The 27,266-nt window shown below is 43.4% G+C and overlaps 2 protein-coding genes across 2 annotated transcripts in view; one reads left to right on the top strand and one right to left on the bottom strand.

The window, feature by feature from the left end:
- The window catches only part of RNF145 (ring finger protein 145), a 104,736-nt gene extending 85,335 nt beyond the window's left edge, over positions 1–19,401 (bottom strand). The window contains exons 1-2 of the mRNA XM_060240225.1: positions 19,107–19,401; positions 1,882–2,095 (exon numbers count right to left, since the gene is read on the bottom strand). Of these exons, the coding sequence (XP_060096208.1) occupies positions 1,882–2,065 (184 nt within the window). The 5' untranslated portion in view covers positions 2,066–2,095; positions 19,107–19,401. The remainder of the gene's footprint in view (positions 1–1,881; positions 2,096–19,106) is intronic.
- UBLCP1 (ubiquitin like domain containing CTD phosphatase 1) overlaps positions 1–27,266 on the top strand; it is a 143,130-nt gene that overhangs the window by 74,583 nt on the left and 41,281 nt on the right. The window lies entirely within an intron of this gene.

Genomic DNA, 27,266 nt, shown 5'->3' with positions numbered 1-27,266 from the left:
CATATTTTGTGGATCCGTATTGCTTTTTCAGTTTCAAAGATTCTGCCATTAAATTTCACTGAATGACTCAGCTTTAATATTCTTAGGGGGACAGGGAATTACTTCTTTCTGTTCCCTTAATTAACACACACATATAAAATGGGTCTGATCATTTCCCAGTATTATGATTAATTCTGGGAAACCCAGCTATCCAAATATACTATAAATGTATTTTTGACATGTAGACCAGGAATACCAAACTCAAATGTTGTGAAAGTAAAATGCCCTGATGTCAAATTCAGTGGTCATTGCTTATCAAATTGATTGCTGATTTTAAAGGGGCAGGTGGGATGACCATACCTCCAATGGCAGGTGAGTGAGCAAGCAGTGATATTATTACATGGTTGCTCACCTCCAAGTCAAAAGAATAAGCAGCAGTGGCAACATCTGGTCTTTTGTGTGTGTGTGTGGGGGGGAGATGCATTCCAGCAGGATTCAACTTGCTTCCTCCCCCTTGTGCTCCCCACAAAAGATAGAAATGGAAACATTTCCCTCTGCTGCTAATAACACTCACAGACACATCACAAGAATATTATTTGGGTGGGGGTGAAAGAGGAGGCCATTGTCGGCAGCACATTGCTTCTCCTCTTCCTGCTCTGGTGAGCAAAGGGGAGGAAGTGTGGCAGCTGCTGATACCCCTGGAGCCAGCTTAAGTACTGCTCAGCACCCTCAAAAAACTAACGTGGGTGTGCAGCAATGGCTCCTTCTTTATGCTTCTACTGCCTACCCTATCTATTTGGTATATTTTTATTCTTTCCTTCCTCCAAAGCACTCCAGCCAGCTTATATGGTTCCCCATTCTCCTGTGGGTTTTTTTAAATCTTAAACCACCCCTACCCCACCCTCAATGAGGTAGGGCAGGCTGAAAGAGTGTGAATGGCCATTCACACTCTTTCAGCCTGCCCTACCTCATTGAGGGTGGGGTAGGGGTGGTTTAAGATTTTTTAAAACATCATCCAGTGAGCCTCATGGCCAAGTGGGGGTTTGAATCCAGGTCTCTTTAGCTCTCATCCAGCACTCTTTCACCCCATTGGTGAGTAGCTGAATGCAACAGAAGCCAGGAGAGGGCCCACCTGCTTGCTCAGGGCACTACTAGTGCCTGTTCAAGGGAGGTAGCACTAGGCAAGAGAGCTCATCTGCTGACAACTTAAAGAAGCTACTACTCATCCCGCAAAAATTGCTTGCTGACACTGCAGCACAAAGTGTTCCAAAAGAGCAAGCAGCAGTTCCCAAGGCAGTTTCAGTTCTCAGAAACTGTACTGGGGCCAGGAGAAGGCTGAAGTCTCCTCTCTATACATGCACTCATCAGACTATGACCCTCACATGCCTGGAGGACACAGAACTCACTGTGCACGTGGGATATAAAGTCCCTGTGGTGCCCATGAGGACTCTGTATCATGTGAATTAGACATTTCAACTGCCCCTTTCTAGCCTCAATATTCCTGGCATTCAAGCCTACTTTCTCATGAGGTGAGGCCACCATCAGCCGCAAGTGCTGGTAAACTGCAAAGCCTGTAATCTCTGCTCTCCTTGACAACTGTGTTGCTAACTTAAATAGAGGCTGGTATTAGATGACAAGGCTATCATAGCAGCCACTGTTTCCTAAGCCTGAAGAATAGGTCAATCATAATAACATGGGACTTCTCAGAACATAGCTTAACGGCAGAGGGGGGTGGGCAGGAGCTTCATGCAAATGAATCAGGGATGGAATTCTTTCACTCCATAATTATTTGCAAAGATGCCACTATCATAAAATACAAATGTTTTGAAATGGGAAAGCATCATTATTTTAGTCAGACATTAACAAGGAATATATGCTTATGTCAAACAAAGTATAACTTACCCACATAATGCATGTTAAGAGCCAAGTACTTGTACTGGAAGAGGGGATTGTTGTTGAGGCTACTTCTTTGGATCTGCTGGAAGAAGGAACTGACATCCCATCGGTACAAGACATCCAAAAGCATGATGCTTGGGACCCGCAAGGCCACATTTAACACTGCTTCCAATTTCTCCTTTGCAGCCATTCTGCTTCTTTTCAGTGAATGTGCCACAGACTGTAAAAAAAGGAGATTTTAACAAGTAAATTTCATTATACCAAACCTGTTCTTTAATACAGGAATTTCCCTGTTGGACCCCATCAAAGGTCCATTAAGTTCAGCACTCCATCTTTACCATTCTAACATACCACAGAGGTTTTGTTGAGGTATTATGGCTAGCTGCTAGTAACAGACTTATCCTTAGTAAACTTTTAAAACTGGTGATACTACAGAGGGCTTGTATAAATGAAAAGCGGGAAATTTTAGTCCACTCTCCCCTCTTGCTTTTTCTGTGGCTTTCATGTCTTCCAGTAGCATCATTTTGGGGGGAACAACAAGGGGGAAGGAGTCCACTTTACTAATGGAAATCTGTTTCATCAGATTCAAGCCTACATTTTGTTTTCATGAAGTCAGCTATGCATTATGTTTTAAAAGTATGTATGAAAAGGCATCACAGTATGAATGAGTTTCACTCCATTTGTAATCAATAGGTTAGAACTTCAGCAGTGAAGTCCCTTATGCTCTATATTTAGACCACGCTTATCTGTTTTCCACACTGACAATTTGCCACATCGACTGGCTATAAAACAGAGCCACTCTGCCAGAGGTAGCTGGCTCTGAGAGCTGAAGGCTTCAGGAAAAAGGCTTTGACCATTTCATTCTTCTGTGTGGCTCTCCAACTTCACACACACACACAAATATATGTCTGAAAAATTTATCCCATCATGGTCTTGGATAGAATTTTTATTCCAAAGAACTATGAGATCATAAAAGTTAATCACTATATCAAGAGTGGCAGGGGTAATATAAAGTAAGGACTCATCCTGGGATTTTTGGATTTCTAAATCTTTTTGGAATATCCCAGTACAGTAAACAAGTTGGTTTAAATGTAGTAAGAAAATTACATTAAGAGTATTCATTCATCTTGAATCAGTGCTGGGGGGGGGGGGAGTGTGTTGGGAAATTTAATTGAATTGTTTTATATACTGTGAACCACATTAAAGGGAAGCCTGATATCAAACATCCCTCAGAAAGGTAGATTCTAAGCTACAAAGAATGCTATCATGTACTGGGTCCACTGTCATTTCAGATGTAGGATCAGCTTATATCTTCAGATGCAAAATAAAATAGCTATCAGTGTACTCTTTTTATCTTTCGTTTTACATATCAAGAGTTTTTTAGTATTAGGGTTAAACATCATTACTGAACTAAGATACTTTGCAAAAAAGAAAAAAAGTTCCTGCAGTCATACTTGAAATAATTTCTTACTGCAGCATAAGACAAAGGCTCGAGGGATTTTTCATAAAGTGTGACATATTTTCTGAGACCCTGAATCCCTCTGTTGTCACAATTGTGCTTCCCTTGATGTGCAATAGGAACACTCAAGAGCTACAACAAATCCCTCTGGTGCTGGAAAGTGAGATTTCACTAGTGTTGGTTTTTTTACTAGCCTGAGATCAGTTTAGCTCATAGCTGTTACTTCTTCCTTTATATACAGTATTATTTTTATCGTGCTTCCTCAAAAGGAGCTCAGGGAGGCATACCTGAATTTCCCATTATCTTCAAAGCAATCTTGTGAGATGGGCCAGTCACACACACACTCTCTTTCTCTCTATGTTGCCTAAAATTACCCAGCAAATTGAATGGCAATGGGCGAAACCAAACTCAGCTCTGCCAGATCATAGTCTGACATTTTCATCACTACACTATATTGGTTTTATACTTGAGCATAAAGTCTCTCTCTCTCACACACTCACAAAATCTGGGGAGTCAGGTTAAGCCTATGCAGTTACTACAGCATTTTACTGACAATAGCAGAATTCAGGGTTGTTGGTTTTATAAATGCTTATGATGCATAAGTCTGAAACCCCAGTCAGTTACTCAAAAGAAAAAAGGATTTCCCACTTTTTATCACTGTTCAATGTTGTGAAAACTGCATACAAGTGGTAAAAAAGTTAGTGCCCTTAACCCCCAATTACAGTCCACAATTCTTCGTTTGTCAGCTCTTTTCCTCAGAATGCTGAATTAAAACATAAGTCCTGCTCTGACTTAAGAGAAAGAGCTGGGGATTATGTATGCAGCCAAATGAACACTAAACCTAGGTATGAGATTTCTGATGTACTAAATGTCTCATCCAGGTCTAAGTCTTCATGCCTACAGTCCTTAAGAGAGGCATTTGATGCTAGCTGTATTACAAATCTGAGCTCAGTTTGTTGCTTTCACATTTTCCACAACTTCTGCCACTGAATCATCAGTTTAGCACTAAAGACTGGGATAAAATCCCCATAAGGGATTCTAGAATGGCTCAGCTAAGCAGCTGGCCAGCTGGTTAACTGCCCTCAATTCCAAAATGTCCAGAGAGCTAGTAGACAACAATACAATAGGCCTACAAAAACAAAGTAGGAAAGTGCAACAGATGCAGCAGTAACCGGTGGGTGAGCTGAGTACAAGACTAGCAAGGAACCAAGAGGAAGGCTATATATATAGCTGTTCTTCAGGCCAGGAATATGCCTGCAACTAAAAAACGGTCCCAATAGAAGCTGCCTTACAAGACAGTAATCCATATTAATCAGTGCTACTGACACACCTATGTGATTTGGAGCTATTCATTAAAAACAACCAAACAAGTTATTGTGATATCTGCAATGCTTGCAGGGTAACTGCTAGTACTACTCAGGGACCATCACAAGCCCATAGAAACTGACTGTGTGGGGATCTGAACTGACACCTGCAAAGGAGGTGAACAAGAGCTATGAACACAGCTGTGGGAAAAGATGCAATGTGGTCACAGGATGACAACACAAGAGAAGAATACTTGTAGATTATAAACAGCAGCTGCACTGTAAGGAGGAAGAACAGCAACAGACTTCTCACAGCATTGCTGATCTTGCCCATGCCAGAGCAGCATAATGGATGCATTAAGATTTTGTCTATAAAATGCTTTGCAGAAAAGATTCCAATAGGTATTCAACTGCAGCATACACTGTAACAACTACCACTGAAACTTGGATCCACAGCTAGACACACTGTTGTGCCTGTTGCTAGAGAAAAAAATGATTAAGTCACATCCCTTCAACACCAGACAACACACTACAATTCAGTGTTTATAGCCCATACTGTAATTTACAATGCCCTCTCACTTTCCCCTCTCAACACAAGTCTGGAATTGCAAGGATTTCTCCCTCTGCTTTGGTTCAACAACCTGGCACATCGCATAAAGGGTCTTTAGTAGCTTCTTGGCAATTTATGCCCATTTTCACCCACTAACAAGAAAGGCATTTCAACATCAAGTATGTTGCATTTGCTTTTAATCAGTAAAAAAAACCCTCCAAATCTGGAGGCAAAAAGATAATGTGAGAACTCCTGGTGGCAATTTTTTCCTTCCCTACAAATACATTGAGACTTTTTTACTTCCAGTTTAAAATATCTCTGATCCTGAAGTCTGCCCCCATGAAACTTCTACCTCCATTCTACAGTGCCTTTGAGAACATCAACTGTTACTGTCCAGGACAGTGATTCTCTGTATTCTTGGTGCCTGGGGGGCAACAGTGGCAGGGCGTCTGGAGTTCTGATCCCACTGGTGGACCTCTTAATAGCACCAGGGTTTTGGCCACTGTGTGACACAGAGTGTTAGACTAGATGGGCCACTGGCCTGATCCAGCACGGTTTCCGTTATGGTCTTATGTACTAGAACCAAACCATTTGCAGTAAGTGCCTGAGTCTGACCTTTTTTCATGATTTGAGATGGGTGTGGAAGCAAGGTAAGTTCAGAAATGTTTAGTGACATCAGCTGTTAACACAGACTTCCCAGTAAACCAAAAGATATAAAAAAAAATTAAGACATGATTCTGTCAGTCAATTGTTCCCCACATTTATTTCTTCTCTTCCTGCCAAGAAGCTCAGTGTGGCATATGATGGGCTTTGCCCTGCAGGGAAAACATCTCATGGACCTGCAAGGTAGACTACGAAAGAGTGACTGGCTCAAGATCACCCAGTGAGCTTCATAGTCCCTGAAGGATTCAAGATCAGGTCTTTCTGGTTCAAGTCCAACCCTGACTCAATGAAGGGCTATTCATTTCTCCCTGTTTAATGATGATACATCTTATTTATAAGCCTTATCAAAGAAATTATGGCAGAACATTTGCTTTTATTACAAAAGAAAACAAGAGAAAGGACTTCTGACACATTACTAAAACAAAACTGCATTTAATCTGGGAGATACATCTGGTGTTTGACAACTGCATCAAATTAAAGACAGAGTCTTTGGGAGTTACAAATTAAAAAAGCAAAGTAGAAGCACACAGCTCCTGTTCCTTCATATCTTTGTCTTGCAGGGGAGCGGAGGAGAGTTTTGAAGGAGGTGAACATGAATTTGCATTGTTCATTTTCAGCTACAGTCCACCATTAAAAAAAAAAAGCCTGATTTAATAATCAGTAGCAATGGATGGTCAGTGTCACATGACGATACCACCCAGGCAACAACCAATACCACCCAGGTACCAACCAAAACTTAGTCCTTTGTGGCTATCCTTATATTACCTATTTCCAGGGAAGTTTGGTGACATTTTGGCTACTGCTGAAAATGGAACTACAGAATGAAAAAAGCATCATACAATTCAATATATACTTTCACTGTCGTTTTACCACAGATTCATAGATCTGTAACTTCCCTAAGAAGAAAGGTTTAAAAGGTACAGATCTTCAAATCAGAAAAAAGACAACTAAAAGACAACAATAAATGGTTTATAAAGTTATGACACTAGTGTGCTGATAATCAATACACTCAAGATTATCCAACAGAAATGACTAGCAAAAAATTCAGGACAGGAAACAGGAAGTACTTCAAGGAACACAAGATTAATTCAATGGAATTAATTACAAGCTGCTTTGAGGGTGACAACTTTACATGCCTTTAAATGAGGCTTATACAAATTCAGAGTTATGAGTGATGGTATCTCAGTGGAACATTTCATGTTTAGAGACAGTACACCTCCAGTAACCATATACTGGAGATAAAAAAGTTACCACATACTGAAGATAAAGAACCAACTGGCACTTTTTTTGTATCATGTCCTGGTTATGGATTGACTATGGATCCAACAAAGTAATTCCGTGTTATCTATGACTGTGAGACTTATGAAAGCAGTGAACAACAGTAGTTACAAAGTGTGAGTCTCAAATATTTTAACTATTCAAGTGTTCAAAATAATATTTGTTCAATTTATGCATGCACCCTAGTGCTTCTCTGGATCTGTACTACTGTAAGTTATTCACGCTGGCACCAAATTATGGCAGTCTTAGAAAGGAAAATATTATCATTTACTCAGTCACCATCTAAGCTTGTCTGTATTGACATATCTTCCTTACACATGTGCACTGTATTTTACTGATTTATGAATTGTAGATCTTTATACTTTTGTTTATAACTGTACTGATTCATTACTTAAAACTAATAAAGTGTTAATTTATAAAAAGAATCAGCAAACAGTGGTAGCACTAAGCTAATCAGAGATTGTTTTTTTTGTTCAGACCCTTTGGCCACCTACGGATCATTCCTGCCATTGACAAAAATATGTAATGCCTGCAAAAATGCTCACTTAAAAAGGCAAACACATGCCAACTGCAGTTACTGGAGAGCCCCAGAAGATGACCATCCATTCCTCTCCACTACCACAGTAGCAATGTCAAGAGGGTACAATTTGGATCTGGTTGTGTGTTTTTATGCCATACCAGCATCTTATTAACTGCCCTGAGCCTTTGGAGAAAAGTGGGAAAGACATAACTAAATAAATAAATAAAATAAGACATATCAGATGTCATATCAGAAGAATAAAATACTTTGAACAAGCAACAAAGTACAACGTATTTTCCCCCAGAACCACAGCAAGGACATGAACACCCTCAAATAATTTCAACTCTACTCAAAGGTGTTTACAGCACCCACAACCACACCCTGTCTTCCTTCTCCAATATGAACAAATGTGCACTAGATTAATGTTCTTCCCATACCCAACAGTAATGTAGCAGTGACTTTCACATACTCAATGCCATGCAGATAGGGCTGCTGAATATACACATGCTAACCCAGGCAACATCTTATTGTGCACACAGTACTACATAAAGTTCCCTTATTATTCTTACTTGCATTTTTTTTAGATCAGTTCATAAAAAATGACAGAGTTGTCACCTTGTTCCAGCCTTGTTCATTGTTCCTGCCTGACTTCACAAGCATCTTATGTGCTAAACTGAATTACAAGTATCTCATGTAGCGTGGAACTGCTGCCTGGGAACTGCAGTTCAATCCAATGAGCTCCAAGTATTAGCCAACACAATGAATGACACCAACTGATCAATGCCACCAACAATGCAAGTGCAAACATTAATAAACTAAAAAATTCTGCTGATTTTATATTAACCATGACCCGCCTATTACTTGCCTATGTAATCCAAGCATGGCAGTAAATAAAAAGCACACATCACCAGCAGCTACCTATCTAACATAGCAAATGTCACTATAGCTCACATATAAAATCTAAATATTGTTTCATATTGCAAACAAATTAGACGTGATCATACAGGATGCTTAACTTAAGAGAAAATGGTCACTGAAAGCAAAGCTTGTGAAATGCTTTCTTTGTGAAAAATGAATTATCCTTGAAGTGCCAACAGAGAAAAATTCAGAATCTCAAACTGATAACTGCTGTTAAGACCAAACATTTTATCAACTTTTTATTTCTCCCTCTTTCTGTGTCCTGTGCAGAAATCACATATATTAACAATGGAAACAAAAGAAATACTTTATAGATTTGGGGATATGTTTTTAAAGAAACTCTTATGAATAAAGAGTTCTTCCACTTTTAACAAGCAATACAGCTCGTAAAATGATCATACTCCGAAAGACCCAAATGGATAATATATATTTATCACAGCTCATCAGAAATTCTACTGAACCTCTCTTTTGTTGTATACTACAGTAGCTCAGTCATTTTAAACGTGTTCACTTTTCATAAAGCTGTGCAGTGAGGTTTTGTAGCAAGAACTTGGAAAAATTCTGGATACCTGAGTAAGAGACTGGTTGCTGAAAAAACAATTGAAATCCTCCAGAGGGAATTTTACCATGTGACATAATAAATTAGGCTCAACTATAGCAGCACGCTCACATGAAGAGAAAAGTGCTATTTTTCACCTTCAAGCCAAATGAATTAATCAAACTAGTGTCTGACAGTCCAACCCAAAGCAGGAACTGTGAATTAAGACTGCTCAATATAATTATTTCATTAACCCATTACACGTTATAATTCACAGAGCATGGGCAGTAGGGTGCTTAAGAGATCTGGGTGGGAGTGAAGTGGTCATGTACCATGGTCTCTGGACCGTCTGGAAAAGTCATGACCAGTCTTGACATCTCCTCTGAACAGTATTACTGCAGAACTGTGAAACTGCAAATATTTTAGGCCTGATCTATTTTCAATCTGCTGAACTTAGTGAGGGGGGGGAGGGGGAGAGAGAGAGATTGCGGTATGAAAACAGCTTGACAGAACTATCTTGCTGCAATAAACCAACACAGCTATTCACCATTAACTCGAAAAGTACTTCTTTGAAGTTGAAATCACAGAAAAATGAAAACAGGCATGCATATTAGGGGTGTACTCAGTATAAACTGAGCTGAATAAATACCCCAAAATACCTTATAAAAAACCAATACAGGTGAGCCCCTCAAAATATGATTTTCTTGGCTGTTATTCAGGTGACAGCCCCAGCAGATGCAGCATGGAGCTCTCAGTGCCAGGTTGTCCCACCAGGGGCTGACTAGCTCCTCTTGTGTATATAAAACTAGCATTCTGCTTCTGCTTACTGATCAGAACCTGCTACGAAGATGCCTACAGTGGAAAAGTCTCTTATCAACATAAGTCTCTCTATCAACATAAATGCACAAACCTCCTTACAACAGGCTTTTGTCCATGAGGGCTTCACAGTTACTTTTTGGTAATCAAAGAGGCCCCTCTCCTCACTTTTTCACCAGCAGAAAGGGGGGGGGGACTGGTTGGATCCAACCAATGATGCTCACAGCATCTTCCTACATTACAACGCTTTGCTTAATCCACTGTGATTTCCCCACTGCAGATAATCTGCTCCACTTTGGAGACTTGTTAAAGCTTGCTGCTATACAGACTGCAACTCCAACACCACAAATTGAATATTATTAAAATTTAATGACCAATATTAAGAGGTAAACATCGTAAACCATTTTGCATACTAAACACACTACAGAATTGTTTAATCGCAGCTTTGATGCCCAAGTTTTCTGCTGCAGGGAAACTAGATGCCATCAGGTCTCAAAGCCCAACTCTATAAATCAGGGGTGCCCAACGTTAGCTCTCCAGATTTTTTTCTGCCTACAACTCCCATCAGCCCCAGTTAGCATGGCCAATGGCTGGGGCTGATGGGAGTTGTAGGCAAAAAAAAAAAAAATCTGGAGAGCTACCATGGCCACCCCTGCTATAAATGGCTGCATTAGTAAATGAGAGTTTAAGACGACTGCTGCATTAGCACAACATCACAAGTTGCAACAGCCTGCTCCAGGGTTCCACAAACAGCCACCATGACTAGTTACAGCATAACCATAGTAAGCAACTTAACTGCAGTACTGTGTGGTACAGAGATGTGAAAGGGTGGGAGGAAAACCACATGGGGGATTGACAATACTTTTTAGAAAAATTGGGGGGGGGGGAGTTATGAAATATTTTCTGTTTTAGAATGATCACCAAAACCTTCTTAAGGCAACATTTTAAGATCGTGGTATGTATCCAACCATGCAGTATCATACACATAATGGCACTTAAGTCTTCAGAACAATTTATGCTGATTCTCTGCTCCCAAGTCAGATGTTCTCAATTTGATTATAGAATTTCCAAGGCTATATTATTTATGGTTCAAATGACATGGAACAGGTTTCATGAGACTAATTTTGACTAAAATCACTATGAAACTTGCTGTACAAGATTATGAGACAATGCTGGAGGGTCAGTGTTGTTACACAGAATAAACCCACCAGTGTAGAGGTTGGAGTGTTGCATAGGATCTGAGATACCCATGTTTGGATCCCTAATCTGCTGGAAAATGGAGAACGATGTAAGCCACTTTGGATCCCCACTGGGAAGAACCAGGAGGTATAAATAAAAACAAACACTTTCAAACTGAATTTTGCCAGTTCACACAATAAAATCCCGTAAGAAATTGCATTGAAAGTGGGTTGAAACTACATTATTTAGCATGCGTGATCACAGCCAATCTGTATTTAATGACAGACCACAACACTGATTTCTTGGGCCACTGTGATTTCGGGAGGAGGGGGTTCAGATCTGTAAAGAAATTAAATATTGTGTATATTTCAATTTCAATTTCTTGCAACATTTCCATTTTTTTTAAAGGTGGCTTTTCTGTCATGTCTTCATAATTTTTAAGTTTATTTCTCCTGTATGGCAGAAATAACACTGAGATAGCACTGGAGTCAATGATTCTATCAAGCTACTGAACACATTATTGATCTTACCTTTTTATCCCATCACACAGAGCTCTGAATGGCACACATCATTGTTCCTTCCTCTTTTTTCCCTGCAGCAGTCCAATTAGGTAGGATGGAATAAATAAAAAAGTAACTGGCTCAAGAATACCCAGTGAGCTCCTTGGCTAAGTAGGAATTTGAACCCAAGCCTCCCCCATCCTATAGTTCATCACTTCAACCACTACATCACATTGGCATATAGTTGTATTCACATAGCATATTCAGCAGGAACCTTCTATAATGCAATTATAACTGACAAGCAAGGATCTACAGATTTGAGCGTCTCTCTCAAATACTTCTTAAATCCAGCTCTGTAAGGAAAATATGGTACAGAGGGTATATGAATTATGGACTATATAGGAAGCAAGTGAAAAACATGCCATGACATACTGATTCTTGCTTGCAGGACAACTGGGGTTTCATGGCTGAAAGAGCTGTGATGCTGTTGATGAAGCAGAGGAAGTGCTGAAATTCTGCTCCACAGAGAAAAGAACCTAGTAGATTGGGGCTGGAGGGTGGGCTTTCTCCATAACTACTTGCCAATCCCAGATTCTTTTGGGGACCAATTTGCTAGATTTAAAGGCTTACTCTGTTCTTCCCTTCTTAAGAAACAAGTTCTGACGGAGGGCCCTTCTACAAACCTAGTTCTGGTTAATTAAGTTCTCGACTTTAGAAGCCAAACAGCCATTGGGGGGGGGGGGAGAGCAATGAGGTTCCTGGCTGTCTAAAATCCAGCCTAAAGAGAAACTACCCTTGTGCTGAAGGCAAGAAACATTGGTTGTTCCTCTTCTGTCCCCATCCCAGCAGTTTCCCTACATAGCTGATTTTCAGTGATTCTAGATATCAAGTAAAGTCAAGTTAGCCTTTATTGGTATAAAATATATAGATATATATATCAGAGCAAATTGGTTAAAAAAAAAGATAAAATGGAACGATTGCATACATCTACATCAGGAAAAGCATAAACATAAACTATTTCTATGAGATCCTCTGGCGTGCCTTTAAAACAGAATAAAGAAACTTAGCCACTTTCTCAGTGACACTAGATGAAGTATCGTTCAAAAGATTATAGATCTTAAGTGCATCAGAACAATCAACCATGCTAACTAAAAGAGGATGTAAATACTTGTGACGAAGATCTGTATACAAATTACAATAAAGAAGAATATGAGTAACTGACTCCACACATTTTTGCTTACAGAGACAGTATCTGTCTGAGTAGGCTGTCTTGTTAAATCTCCCTTGGCAGAGGGAGAGGGCAGTTGCATCTGGCAAGGGAAAAAGCTCTACACTGCTGTGGCTCCTGCAAGACGTTTAGATATGAGGCCATTTTTCCAGTACTAAGAGAGATCTCAAAACTCAGTGGGGAACAAGTTTTCTTAGCCAGACTGTATAGGCCTTGGCGCTCAATATCTAGCAACCTATTTTTAATTTGTTAGACTGCGGTGGTGAAGGACAGCATGGACAATAGTTCTAGAGATAAACCCATTGCTTTTATTTTTTTCTCAATTTGTGCTGACCAATTTGACAAATTAAATTCAGAGAACATTTGAGAGATATAGCTCCCTGGTTCACAGCTGTAGTGCAAGCGTAGCCAGAATTTGAAGATCATGAGCCATGCACTAGTAACCATTAAAGACATGCCAATTTCTAAGCTGCATATGGAACACATTTTGGCATGCCCAGAATTTTACGCAATAATTTGGATTGGACACGTTCCATAGCACTTTCATAAAATCCAATCTAGATTGGGATTCCATACAGAAGTTGTGAAATCACTTTGGCTTTGAATATTTTTATGGCAGCTGGCACAAATTGGTTACCTCTGCCATAAAATAAGCGAGCTATGGCAGATGCACTGCCATAGCATACTTGCGATGGGTAGACCAAGTCACATTATATTGAAAATAAACACCTAAGTATTTAAAATACTTGACTTGCTCTATCTCTTTACCATCAATAACCCATTTGTAAAGTCTCCACTTTTTTGAGAAAATTAAGATTTTGGACTTCTCATAATTGAGCTGGAGCGTATTACTAGTAAAATAAAGAACACAACAGGACAACAGATGTCTTAAACCCACTCTAGAGCAGGACAACAGCACCGTATCGTCAGCATAAAGTAACAAGGGTACATGTAATGCACCGAGTTTTGGACTATGGCAGTCAGGACCAGACAACTGAATAGCCAGGTCATTAAGGAAGAGACTGAATAAAAAGGGAGCCCAAATGCAACCCTGTTTGACACCCTTATTGGCAGCAATCTTCAATGTTAGGTTGCCTGCTAATGAGCATTTGATTTGGCAGGTGGTAGAAGTGTGTAATCTCTTAATAAGCATAAGGAGTCTTTTATCCATGTTTAGTTTATCTAACTTAATCCAGAGGAGGTCCCTGTCAACTGAATCAAATGCACTTTTTAAATCTAAAACAGAGATGCAAGGGGAGAAGCCCACCAGTCTGGGTCTAATTTTAAGATTTCGGAGGAAATGGCATCCAGAGCAGGAGACTTTCCTAATTTCAGTTGTGTAATTAATTCTTTTATTTCCTCTGGAGGGACAGAAGGCCAGTCAGGTAAATTGGTTAGAGGAAAATCAGATGGTTCAGCACAAGTTAGATCTTGATGGAACAGAACTGAGAAGTGCTGAAACCAAACATAAGAGGAAATGGCAGACATAGATGGGTCATCGGCCTGGAATGCACTCGAGACCATGGCCCAGAACTTATTAGAATTTTTTAAGATAGTAGCATGGTATAGCTCTTTCAATTGAGTTTTAATATAATTGTGCCTCTTTTTTGTGATAAGGTGGTGCAACTGAGTCTTAAGCACAAAGTATTGTGATGGCAAGGTCAGGGCCTTTGAATTGCGGTATTGGTTGTAAACTTTACGCAGAAGAGTTTTTGTTTCTTTACATTCTCTGTCAAACCATCGGTGTGCAGAGTTTACTAGAATAGTTGCACCTCTGCTTGGGCACTCTAAACTGACACTCAGTGATTCAGAGATATAAGATGTTAAAGAATTGTAAGTTGATACAGATACATTAGGGTCAGATACACATATTAAAGAGGATCTGTATTCTACAGCAGGACCAGATCTGAAGAGCTGTTGAGTTTCCCAAACTGTGCGGTCATTCCATGGAATTCTGGGCAATAAGTCAGCCTTGTAAGGTTGCAAGGACAAATTACAGGAGGGATAAATGTAAGGACCAATCTGAAGAGTCAAAATGAGGGGAAAATGGTCACTAATAATAAAATCCCCCAATGTAAAATCTTTGAAATAAGGTTTCAATAAAGGAGAGATTAAAATGTAATCAATTACGCTACAGCCCCTCGGGGAGACAAAGGTGAATTCTCCTGAATTTGGGTAGCCAATCAAACCTTTTGTATTGCATACAGAATTCTGTTGTATTGCATACAGAATTTGGTAAGACAGATGCCTGCCGAATTTAGAAGGCTATCTTGGATAGGAGAAAATGGGTGGAAGGGTGTCGTCTTGGTTAAAATCAAGAGCTTTAAAAAATATGCCACAGTCCTTCCCTACCCTAGTATTAAAGTCACCCACTAGAATTATTTCTATAGTTGGAAATTTCCTCTCTAATTCCTTCATGAGTGTGGCCAAGGGTTCCCAATATTGCAAAAGAGTTAGCTTATCTAAAGAGGGTGGTACGTATACATTCACAATAATTAAAGAGAATTTTTTGAGAAGTTTGACGACCTGCACCATAGAGATGTTTGCCTATAGAGTGATATGTTCCAAGGCAAAATGTGAGGAGACAAGTATAGACGATCCTGCTTGAAAACGACCCCTTGTATTACTCCTGAAGGCTGGGAGGGAATAGGATTTGTACCCTTCTAGATATACAGAGTGGTTCAGACTTCACAAACTTGACTCTTTAATGACCAGAATTCTATGGGCTGGCTACCTATAGCAGTCTTTTTTTTGTTTTCTGAAGCATGGGATGGGAGCAAACTGCCCCTCTCTCCTCCCCAAATCCCCAAGAGGCATGCTACAGGACCTAGTTGGCCCCACTGAACTTATATAGCTAGTCCTTAAACTTTATATATAATTATAAGCAGATGTGCCAAACCGTCTCCTGTCTCTTAGTGACTCTGAAATGAACACACCAGTAATGCCGGTATTGCTTGGGAACACCAAACCCACACTAGCATTTGAAAGAAAAACTACATCAGTAGTTTCATGGGACACCCATAATAGGTATAGAGTGAGAATACATATTACAGAAAAAATATTAAATAGCTTCCTTCTATAAAGAAACATTACCTATATCATAGCTGCAAAGTGTACACAGCAACAGAGTCTACACCGCACTAAAGCCTGTTATAGTAAAAGGTAATTACATACAGCCCTGAAGTTCACATGCAGGGCAGCAATCCACAGTAACTACTTCCAGGTCAGGCACTGAAGTGTTTTGACAATGTGAAACATCTCACAGTGACTGATTTCACCATGGCTGTCAAGTAAATGACAGGCTTCAGGTCTCCCAGGATGCTACTTGACACTCTCCTCCAGTGAAAGAAAGTTTCAAGACCAAAACCCTTGAGGTCACTCTCATGTTATATTTAGATGTCAATGTGTACACCTAGGACTTAAGAAGAGTAGAAGCAATGCACTGTCTGAAAAGTGCAGCTGGAGTATAAAATTATCAGTCAGTGTTCTAACAGTTTAAACAACCAACAGATTACCTTAAGAAGAAGCAAAAGCAATGGATGTTGTGTTTAACGTGTTTTTTAAAGCAAGAAAACACAAGAAAAGTGATATATTGTTTTGGAGCACATGCAAATTCTTCTGTTTTATTGAGTTTATCTACAGTTTTTCCCTAGAGATATAAGAGGTTGATAGAAACTGAAATAAACTATTTTCATAAACTGCAAGGGGACTTCCCCTCATTGTTTATTCAAGCATCCTTGACTGATGAGGCCCACTTCCGTCCCTAAACTCATGTTAAAATGCATGACAGGAAGAAGTTAGAATACCATACTGCAGACTCTCTCATTTCTACTTTTACAAAACCACACTGATTTCAGAAATATATGATGGTAATGCATGATTCATAAATTAAATCTTGCTTTCCACATTGTCTTGCTTTTATCTATGGCTTATGGCCATGGGCTAGCCCAATGCTGCCAGATCTCAGAAGCTAAGGAAGACCACAAGGAATACCAGGACTGCTATGCAGAGGCAGGCAATGGCAAACCACCTCTGAATATCTCTTGCCTTAAAAGCCCTACAGGGTTGTTATAAGTCAGCTGCGGCACTTTCCACCACCACGAAGGCTTCACAATACACACTGTATAGAAACAGGGTCATCAACTTTTCCTACGCAAAGCAACTATGTTTTTAACAGTTTTCTGCTTGACAAGTGGAAATTCAACAGGGATACCTTTTCCAGGAAAAGTTACGATGCAGTTGTTAGAAGCTTAAAAATCTTGATAGAAAACAAAAGTGCGCAATCCTGTTTCCACATAAGTTTGATACAATTTTTCCTAACAGTATACAGATGGTAAAAGTAATAGTAGGAAGCCTGCTGGAATTCCTGTTCTCTGGACCCATGCTTGGTGAATTGATTGTGCTGTATTATATTGATTGAAATTCATATCCAAGGAAGACTGTCACTTCTAAGCATTGCTAGTCCCAAGCTGAAAAAAGTCTTGCACTCGTGAAACTGTACAGAACCGTAGTGCTATACTCCCATGTAAGAGAAACTAAGGTTTAACATAAAATTTGTGGTATATGACCAGTATTTTAATGGGCTTCTCCAACACCTAGTAGCAGTTATTTCCGTGTTAAACCTAGTTCTAATAAACATTAAACAGCACTCCACAGTTTGAAAAGGCTAGAAACAATTTAATGTACACTATTCAGAACAAAATCTGCATCTCAACATAACTAAATGGTTTATATATCAACTACAAAGATTTTTTTAATGTACAGGAGTATGCTAAATTATCTTTATAGTCATATTTTCCCATAACCCAAGCAACCTCTGTAGCACAATACTCTCCCCCTCTGTTTGCCAGATGACAAAGAAATAACTGGCACAGATGCAGCTTTCCCATAAATATTCTTCTGTTAGTGTATGCTCAAGCTGATGATCTGAGCTACAATGCCAATAAGAAAGATTTGAGGAAAACAAAGTTTTGAGTCCAGTGACACGTTTAAGACCAACAAAGTTTTAGTCAAGATATAAGCTTTTATGTCTTGAAGAATAAGGTACCTTTACAAAAATTAGATATGTCTGTGAGAGTGACACAGGTAGAGTGTACCCTGCTCATCAGACTGAGAAAAGAGGAAGGATTCTTATGTAAACTTTGACTTTAAATACAGATTGCCCCCCCCACCCTTTCAAATGGAACACTACATTTCACACATGGGACTGAGAGATTTTGCAATAGAGAATTTCTCACAGGAAAAACACTTGCAATGATTGATGACAACCAAATACTACTACAATGTGATACACATTATTTGGGTGCCTCCTTACTTTTGACAGGACTTCGTTTCCACTTTATCCCGTTTTTGGCTCCAATACAGAAGGCTCTTTGCACTATTATCTTACTTTCTGAAAACTCAGGATACCCCAAGCTCTATCACTGAACTCAGAACCTTGGCCGTCACCACCTCACCCCTGGGATTTCATTCCAGCTTCCGTCACAAGGTCCTCTTTAGAAAGTACACGGACACCCAGAGATTCCACACACACACCGCACTTTCAGCGCGTTGCTGATTGCAGCTTCGATTCAGCTGCTGCGGAAAACCCCCTTTTCCAGCTTCCCCGGCCCCTGGTGAGCTCAGCGACGTTTGAACTCGAGTAACCTCTGCACAGCTAGCTGCTAGCCAGAAGCCGTCGCCGCCTGGGAAGCAGCGCGCAGCAGAAAAAGGCGGAGGGTAGCTTTTTTTCTCCTCTCTCTCTCTCTCTCTCTCTCTCTCTCTCTCTCTCTCTCTCTCTCTCTCTCTATATATATATATATATATATATATAGGGAAGGGATGCAACAGAAAGAGGCTTCACAACTCTTAGGAATGGGAGGAATCTGAGGGCGGCACATGCCACGAGGACTGGGCTTGGGGTCTCTTCAGAGCATGTGGGCAGAAAGCTCCCTTTCAGCAGTTCGTCGGGAGTTTGGATGGGCGAGGATGCTGAGCTGGGAGGGGATTCCGATGGGCTCTTTCTGGAGGCGGGACTGCAGAGCTTCTGAAAGACGCGGTGGGGGGGGGAGGCAGTGCGCCACTTGGGGGGCTCCAAAGGATCCGGGGATTCATTTAGGTGGGGCACATATCTGAGAGGCCCCAAGGCTGGGAGGAGGCTCTTACTGGCGGGAGGGGCAGGCAAAAAAAAACCCCGTAGAAAGGAACAATGCGGGGGGAGGGACAGAGGTGGCAGAAAGGCCCTTAGGAAGCATTCTGGGATGTAGAGGAGAAATTGCAAGAGGCTGAACGGGGATCACCTGGCCGGATGCGATGCGTCTCGGCCCCAGCCGGGGGATGGGGGCTGCTGGCTGCTTCTCCTGCTTGCTTGTGCCCTTCTTCTTCCCCCTCCTGGCGGCGCCTACAGCAGCTGCCGCGGCTCCGTGCCTGGCCTGCGCGGGCTCAGCAGCAACCGATCGGCCTCCCCGGGCAGCATCGTCGTCTTCGTCCCGCCACGCCTCCGAGCACCGACCCCGCACGAGCTCCCCAGCCCCATTAACGGGCGGCCATGGCCACACCGCGCTTTCCGCCTCCTGCCAGCGAGCCGCCGCCTCCTCCTCCACCACCACCGCCGCCGGCGCCGCCGCCGCTCCCCCAGCCCTGTCAGCAACAGCGCATGCGCACGGCTCCGCCGAAACAAAGTAGCTGGCTGCGCGGCGGACGGGTTAGGAGGGATTGTGGCTCGCCCTCTGCTGGGGAATTCGGCGGTTGCAGATCTTTTTACTGCACCGAGCGGTGCGTGTGCCCGGGCTGGGCTCAGATCCCATAGAGCCAAAGTCTACTCCCTCGGAGAGATATCATTCAGGAAGGGTCCATAGCCTGCCAAACATGACGATTATTCCAGACGGGTAGCCGTGTTAATCTGTAGCAACAAAATAAAACAGGCGGCCAGGAGCGCTTTAGAGATTAACAGAATTCCAGCATAACCTTTGGTGAGTCAGAGCTCACATTATCGGTGTGCTAATGGATGTGCATCTGGTGGAGTGAGCTCCGACTCCCAAAAGCTTGTGTTGGAATAGAATAAATTCTGTCAGTCTCTAAAATGTCGCTGGATCCCCACTCTTGCCATAAACGACGGACCTTCTCTATATTTTTCTCCACCATACATACACACTTCTTTGTGACAACTACAGCCTGATACTATTCATGCTGACTGATCTTTTCTCACTGTCTTCATTGAGGGTTTGTTTTCTAGGTAACAGACATTCTGAGGTGGTTTGCCATTGCCTGCCAGCCTCTGCATAGTAACCCCGGACTTCCTTGGTGGGAGTGGGCCCTCTAAACTGAGTTAGCATGAGGTAGCTCACAAATTTTTAGCCTCCAGCTCACACATTTTTGTCTTAGCTCAGGAAGGATGACCCCGGAGCACACTAATTTATGCCGTAGCTCACAACTTTAAAGCCAGCAGCTTACAACTTTAATATCTCACAAAGTAGAATTTTTATTCACAAGACTCTGCAACTTAGAGGGAACATTGTGATCTCCCAACCCAGTACTAACTAGGGCCCACCTTGCTTAGCTTCCAAGATCTGATGAAATCAGCCTTGAATGGGCCATCCAAATTAGGGCCAGTAAGGTTTACTCACAAGAGATTGAATTAAATTGTAGACTGACAACCCTACTCTGTAAAACATTTATTATTAACATCCCACTACACTCTCTGTCAAGTAAGCGTTCATTGAAATAGTAGTCTAGACAGGAGAGAGAAATGCCATTGATGTGAGAACTGTGCACAATTTAGCTTTTTCATTGTAGAGCGCAATCCAGAGGGGGGGGGGGGGGGGTTGGAAAGTCTTTTGGGAGCAGATGAGCCCAAAAAGCAGGAAGGGTTTGCGCCGATGTATGACTGGCGCTGCCCCAGTGGAGGGGAGTTCCATGGACAGGGGGATGCCCGAGCACCGCTCCATCCAAGGGCAGTGGCACCTGAGGGCTGCGCCCAAGCGTGGGCGGAAGTGAGGCGGAGTGCAGTGTTCAGGCAGAGGAGGGGGTGGAGTTGGGGGCACAGCCAGGCTTAGGCCGCTTCCTAAGCAGTTTGGCCCATGACACGCCCCCCCCCCGAGAGGCGCAACTTTACGCCTGCAAAAACAGCGGCATGCCCCATAGGCATTCGTTGAAACAAAAAACAAAGGTCATCTTCGCCGCTGCGGAAGCTCGCAAACCCCTTAGGGAGTGGGGTGATTGCCTCGCCAATCCCCTCATGCCTCGGGCTGATGAGCCCCCTCCCCAGCACCCAATCGTGGTCTCCCCCCTCCTAGAAATACTTCCGCTCTGGCCTCGCACAAATCAGTTGTTAGGGAGAGGAGCATGTGGCGGGAAGTTCTGCTGGTGAGCTCCCGGCCATACAGACTTCGAGTGAGGGACAGGCAGGCACGTTGGTGACGGGTTTTGCACCTCATGTTGCTTTGAAAGTACCTTTGACTTGCGAGGGGGAGAGAGAGGTCTCTCCCCTGGGGCTAACTGCTCTTGTTTCCAGGTCTCCACAGGTTCCGGGCTCACGGAGGCTCTGCATGCGAAGAGTGTTGGCCATGGCTGGGTAAGTTCCACTGTCCCCCCCCCCCCGGCCTCCCCTCGCTCTCGATCGCTTGGTGTGCCACTTGAACCAGGCAGTGGGCTCTGACGGGGCATTTGCTGAACCCGCTCCCCTGTGCTGCAGCCTGCTCGCTTCCCTTGGTCTGCCCTCTGCCGCGTTCCCAACCCCTGACAGGGCACGGTGTGTGTGTGTGTGGCAGCTGCCCCGTTGCGGGGAGGTGGGTCAGAGACTGTCCCTTTAAGAGAGCGCCTGGCTGAAACGCAGTCCGCTCTTCCAGCTGCCGCCCCTGCAGATGCTTTTGATCTCTATCTCCGTTTTGCAGGTGGGACTCCAACACAGAGGCTACCACGTGTGCCACTCCAGCACCTCTCCAGTTCCTCAGTTGTTTCTGCCTGCCATTTGGAATGGAGCCCCGCCCACGGCGAGACTGCTCAGAGCGCGCCAGGGGACTATTGCACTCTTCCAGAAAAATAAAGTCTGAGCTGTGCCCTCTGTTGTCTCTCCCGCTTGGCATCTGCTGCATGTTCCCTGGGCAACCCCCCCCCCCCGTCAGTGCCTCTCCGAGGGAATGCCTGGGAGGGTGGGCAGACTTGGTTTTTTTTGGGGGGGGGAACGGTCTATGAGCCGCCACACTGCCCCCCACATGGCTGTACAGGGGGGGGAGTGCCGCCCCTCAGCCTGCCCAGGCTGACAGCCTACCCGACCCCACAGGACTGTTGTGCGCAGGGCACTAAGGGGGGGCTGATGAAATGGACTCAGAGTTCTGCGGTTGATGCACTCGTACTCAGTGCATCAACTGCAGAACTGCAGCCCCCCGGGGAGGTGTTCGGTGCACATGGCAGGGGGCATCAGGGCAGCACAGGGGGTCTCTGGGTGGTGGGGGGGTGTCTGCTGCTGGGCTGCTCACTCCCAGACACACATTCCAGCCGCTGTCTATAACAGCGAACTCCTGCATTTCGTACTTCCTGCTTGTCTGCCTGCCATTGGCAGAGTCTCTGACAGCGGAAGGGTGTGAGGGGATTGACGGCTTCTCCATGGTCCCATGCAGTTCTGTCTTGCCCCCACCTTGCCACCAAGCCAGGCTTCTCGTACGTGCATGCCCAGCCTCACTCCTGTTCCCTCCCTGTGTTGGTGGGACGTCTCTCCTTTGCTTGTGATGCTCTGCCCGTCATTGGCTTCGTTCCCTGTTTGGGGGCGGGTTGGGGATGTCTATCAGCTTCTCTGGGGCCGCCTCTCCCCATCCCTGACTGTCATGAGCTGTGGCGAATGCGCCAGGACTGGCCAATGGGGGGGTGGGGGTGGGCTGGCCCTCCCCTCCGGCTGCCTCCGCCTCCCTTCCATGCCTCCACCAGCGGCGTTGCCATGGCGACCGTCTCCCTCATGGCAAGCTACACCTCTCCCTTCCCCATGCTCCAGCATGCTGAAGTCCTCAGGAAGTCTACTAGCGGTGTGGCAGCTACACTGTGGCCGGCCGCCCCTTATCTCTGGATTGGGCTGTTAGCGCAGCAGGCAGCCTGATCCTATACCTGGCCTGTTCTGCATAATGACTTTACTCCCGATCTTCTGTGTGAGCAACCTCCAAGCTGTGGAATTGGCTTTGAATCAAGCACTCTCATCTTCTTTTCTGTACTACTTCCTGCTTTAAATTCTTTATTTTTTCTGTCTGCACTGAGTCACAATATTTAGTTCTAAAATTCAAGGGCAGCAGATGTCAATGATACCATCATCACTGCTCCCCTTTTAATTTGTGCAGAGTGCACTAGCAATACTATATACTAGTGCTAAATGGAGATAAATCATCCAACACGTCACTTGTTTATTATTTATTATTAGATTTATGAATCGCCCATCCTTGCTACAGCAGGGCTTGAGATCAGTGGTCCCTAACCTTTTTGGCACCAGGGACCAGTTTCATGGAAGACAATTTTTCCACAGACCGGGGGGAAGGGGATGGTTTCAGGATGCAATATATAATGAAATAATTATACAACTCACAGCCCAGTTGCTAACAGCCCACAGATTGGTACCAGTCCATGGCCCGGGGGTTGGGGACCTCTGCTTTAGATGATGTACAATGAAGATAAAAGCATCAAGTATAAATAAAGAAAATAATTATTTTACAGTCGAAAATCAGATGGGGAAATCCTGTTAGTACAATTGTAGACTGCCAGCCACTTCATGGGCAAGGGGGAAGAGAACAAGATGAATGTGGAGAGCAGAAGAGGGTGCCAGCTAAGATAGTAACCATCACTGTCCTCAACCAAAAGCCTGGCAGAACATCTCCACTTTACAAGCCCTGTGGAATTGCAAAAGATCCCACAGGCAGGGCCAACATGTTCTTTAGGTGACCCTAGTAATGTACGAGCCCGGCCTGGGGGGCGGCATCAAATTAGGTGCCCCCTCCCAGGCAACAGGTGGGGGGAGCAAGCGAGCAAGGAAGGGAGAGTCACTACTCTTCCCTCTTGCAGATAAAGGCCTTGCCAATCAGTTGATCACCACGCCTTTTCACCTGTGCTGCATCCTCCCACACATTTTAAAATGCCTGGGAGGGAGAGGGTAGCAGAGGAAGGCTGCATGCCTGAGTCCAGGCATGTGTCCAGATTGCAGCACATGCAGCAGGCCATGCCATGCCATGCCTCCTCTCTGTCTCTCAGGTAAGGTGGCTGTGGCGAGGCGAGGCTGGCTGAGCGCCTGGGTGGGAAGACTGGGGGTGGGGGAGAGACCGGGGGTGGAGCCTTGTCTGGGGCACCTAATAGCCTGGCGCCGGTGCTGTTCACAGTGCCCTAATGGCAGAGAGTTCCATCAGGTTGGGACCAGGACCGAAAAGGCCCTGACCCTGATCGAGGACAGCCAGATATTTTTGGGGCCACGGAACACCAGCAGATTGCTGTCCAAAGAGTGTAACATTCTCCCGGGAACATACCAGAGGAGACAGTCCCATAGATACATCAGTCTCTGACCTCTCAAGGTCTTGAAGGTCAGTACTAGAACCTTGAATTTAACGCAGTACTCCACTGGGAGCCAGTGCAGCTGGTGCAACACCAGTTGTATATGCATTATCTGTGATGTTCTCATCAGGACTTGTGCTGTCACATTCTAGATCAGTTGGCACTTCTGGGTCAATCTCAAGGGCAGGCCAGTGTAGAGCGAGTTACAGTGGTCTAGCCTGGAGGTGACCACTGCATGGATGGATTACTGTGGCTAGGTCAGGGCACAACAGGAAAGGGGCCAATTGCCAAACCTGGTGAAGATGAAAAAATGCCAGCCTGGCAATGTACATGGCTTGGGCCTCCATAGTCAAGGAGGCATCCAAGATCACTCCCAAGCGCTTGACAGACTATGCTTGTGTCAGCGGCACTCCATCTAGAGCAGGTAATCTATGCCCCAATCCTGAGCCCTCCCCCAGCCACAGAACTTCCATCTTAGTTGGATTCAACCTGCTCTGTTTCAGCCACTCAACCACAGCCTTCAAACCCATGGCTAAATTTGGTGGGTGGCTGCCCAACAGCAGTGACACCCAAGCCTGAAACTCTGCACCAGCTGGGCAAGGGGGTCCATATAGATGTTAACATCAGCAAGAGGAAAGCCCCTGAGGGACCCCACACATTAGGGGTGTCTAGAAGATATGTCCCCCCCAGCACTACCCTCTGTCCCTGACCACAGAGAAATGAGGTAAGCCACTGAAGGGCCAAATCCCAAACTCTGATGTTGGCAAGGTGATGGGTCAACAGGTAATAGCTGACCATGTCAAACACTGCTGTAAGATTTAACAACAATAGCAGTGCTGACCATTGTCAATTCAGCTGTCTGTGGTGATTGTCTGCCAGGGTGACTAGCACTGTCTCTATCTCATGGCCAGGGTGGAAGTCAGACTGGAATGGATCCAGTGCCAATGTGTCATTCAGGAACCCCTGAAGCCGTTCAGCTACCATTGTCTCAATTACCTTACGCAGGATTGGATCCATTGGACAGGTAGGATCCAATGGATCTAAGGTGCAGCCACCCTGGCCATGGGATAGAGACATCTCTGGTGATGATAAAAAAGGTGTGGTCAATTAAAAGTTTTCCTTTGATGAAGAATGAAGGTGAAGAAGGGAGTTTGCCTGGAAGACGCTGGTTAAGCTGAAGCCTCAAAAGAAAGTAATTGGAAAAGCAGGATGAAGTTGTCAGTTCACCTAAGAATGGGAGGGACTCTCTCTGATCAATTAAAAAAGTATAGAACTAATTAGATCAGAGAACACACTAGAATCACACTTTCCTTACTTCTAAAGCTATTCTGCCTCAACTTTAGTCTTCTTCTCCATGCCACCTTTCCCCCCATATTGTTTATATTGCCTTATGGTTTGGGCTGTCCCTTGAGTTCAGAGGTCTTCCTGGGGAGTTTGAAAGAGGCAGTGGTTAGGTCACTCTTGAAAAAGCCATCTTTAGATCCAAGTGATGTGGCTAACGGCCAGCCAGTGTTGAATTTACTGTTCCTGGGATGACTGAGGGCACTATCGGGCCCCTAGCTGATAGGCTACAACAAGTTTTGGCCTCCCCCACCTTCCCTTCTCCCTCTGCTTCCCCCCTTCAAATGTTTAAAATCAACATTCAACTTAAAACATTCCAATTTAAAATTAACATTTCTGGTGCTATTCTATTAGATACAAGTATGTATGATTCCGTCATCATACATACTTGTATCTAATAGAATAGCACCAGAAATGTTAATTTTAAATTGGAATGTTTTAAGTTGAATGCTGATTTTAAAATTTGTTGTATAACTCATTGTACAGACTGATTATGTTGTTAGCCGCCCTGAGCCTGCTTCGGTGGGGAGGGCGGGATATAAATAAAATGTTGTTGTTGTTGTTATTATTATTATTTTATATTGTCTCTTTGTATGAGTTTTATGCCATCTTAAATTGTATACTAACTTTTTTATTGTTATTTATTAACTTGTATTTTAGAAGGTTTTATTATATAGTTATGAATTATCGTATCACTCATTCTGAGCCAGTTTTAGGGAGAACGGGCTATAAATCAAATGAAACAAATAAATAGTTTTGGGTCTGATATAATTACCTTTTAAAGGATGATTGTGTTTTTTCTTTTTCTCCATTGGTTTTTCCTTGACTGGACATTTCTGGAGTTTCCTTTCATGGAAGGGTTACCGCTAAGAATTCCCGAGAAATAAAGTTAGCTGTACAAACTGTTGAAATGAGGTAGACAGAGGATAATTTAAGAAGTAATTCTAAACAGGTTCCTTCAGGATTTACTCTCAGGAATGTTTGGGATTACAGCCTTAAGAGTTTAACTTGGTTTGTAGCTAAATGGCCTCGAGGTAGGGTTGCCAGGTCCACCTAGCCACCAGCAGGGGATGGGGTTGCCAGATACAGGTTGGGAAACTCCTGGGGGTTTAGGGGAGCAGCCTGGGAAGGACTGAGACTTCAGTGGCATACAATGGCACAACATCCACCCTCAAAAGTATCCATTTTCTCCAGAGAAACTGATCTCTGTAGTCTGGAGATGAGCTGTAATTCCAGCGTCTCTCCAAGCCCTACCCAGAGGCTTATATCAAACAACACAAAAATCGTGGCTAAATAACAAACAGAAATTAACACTCTATTTTAAACAATAACTCTCAATATTTGAAAAACCATTTCATTGAAAATTGTGTTTAACAGTCATTCATATTAAACATTACACTAAATATAGAAAATCCCAAAATCTGTTTTCCAGTAATGTGAGATCAAAGGTTGAATTTTAAAGTCTCTTTTAAACATGCATGTCAGTTTCCGACTTCAGATGCTAAAGGACAATTCTGCCACTCCCGCAATCGAATTAAAGTGCAGTGCTCAGAAAAGTGCTGTGTAGAAAAACTTCCTATTTTCTTTCCTTTGCAAATTTA

This window comes from Heteronotia binoei, chromosome 5 (assembly GCF_032191835.1).
Source record: "Heteronotia binoei isolate CCM8104 ecotype False Entrance Well chromosome 5, APGP_CSIRO_Hbin_v1, whole genome shotgun sequence".
NCBI lineage: Eukaryota > Metazoa > Chordata > Lepidosauria > Squamata > Gekkonidae > Heteronotia > Heteronotia binoei.
The sequence above is the reverse complement of the archived record's forward strand: the minus strand, read 5'-3'. Positions and strand labels throughout refer to the sequence as shown.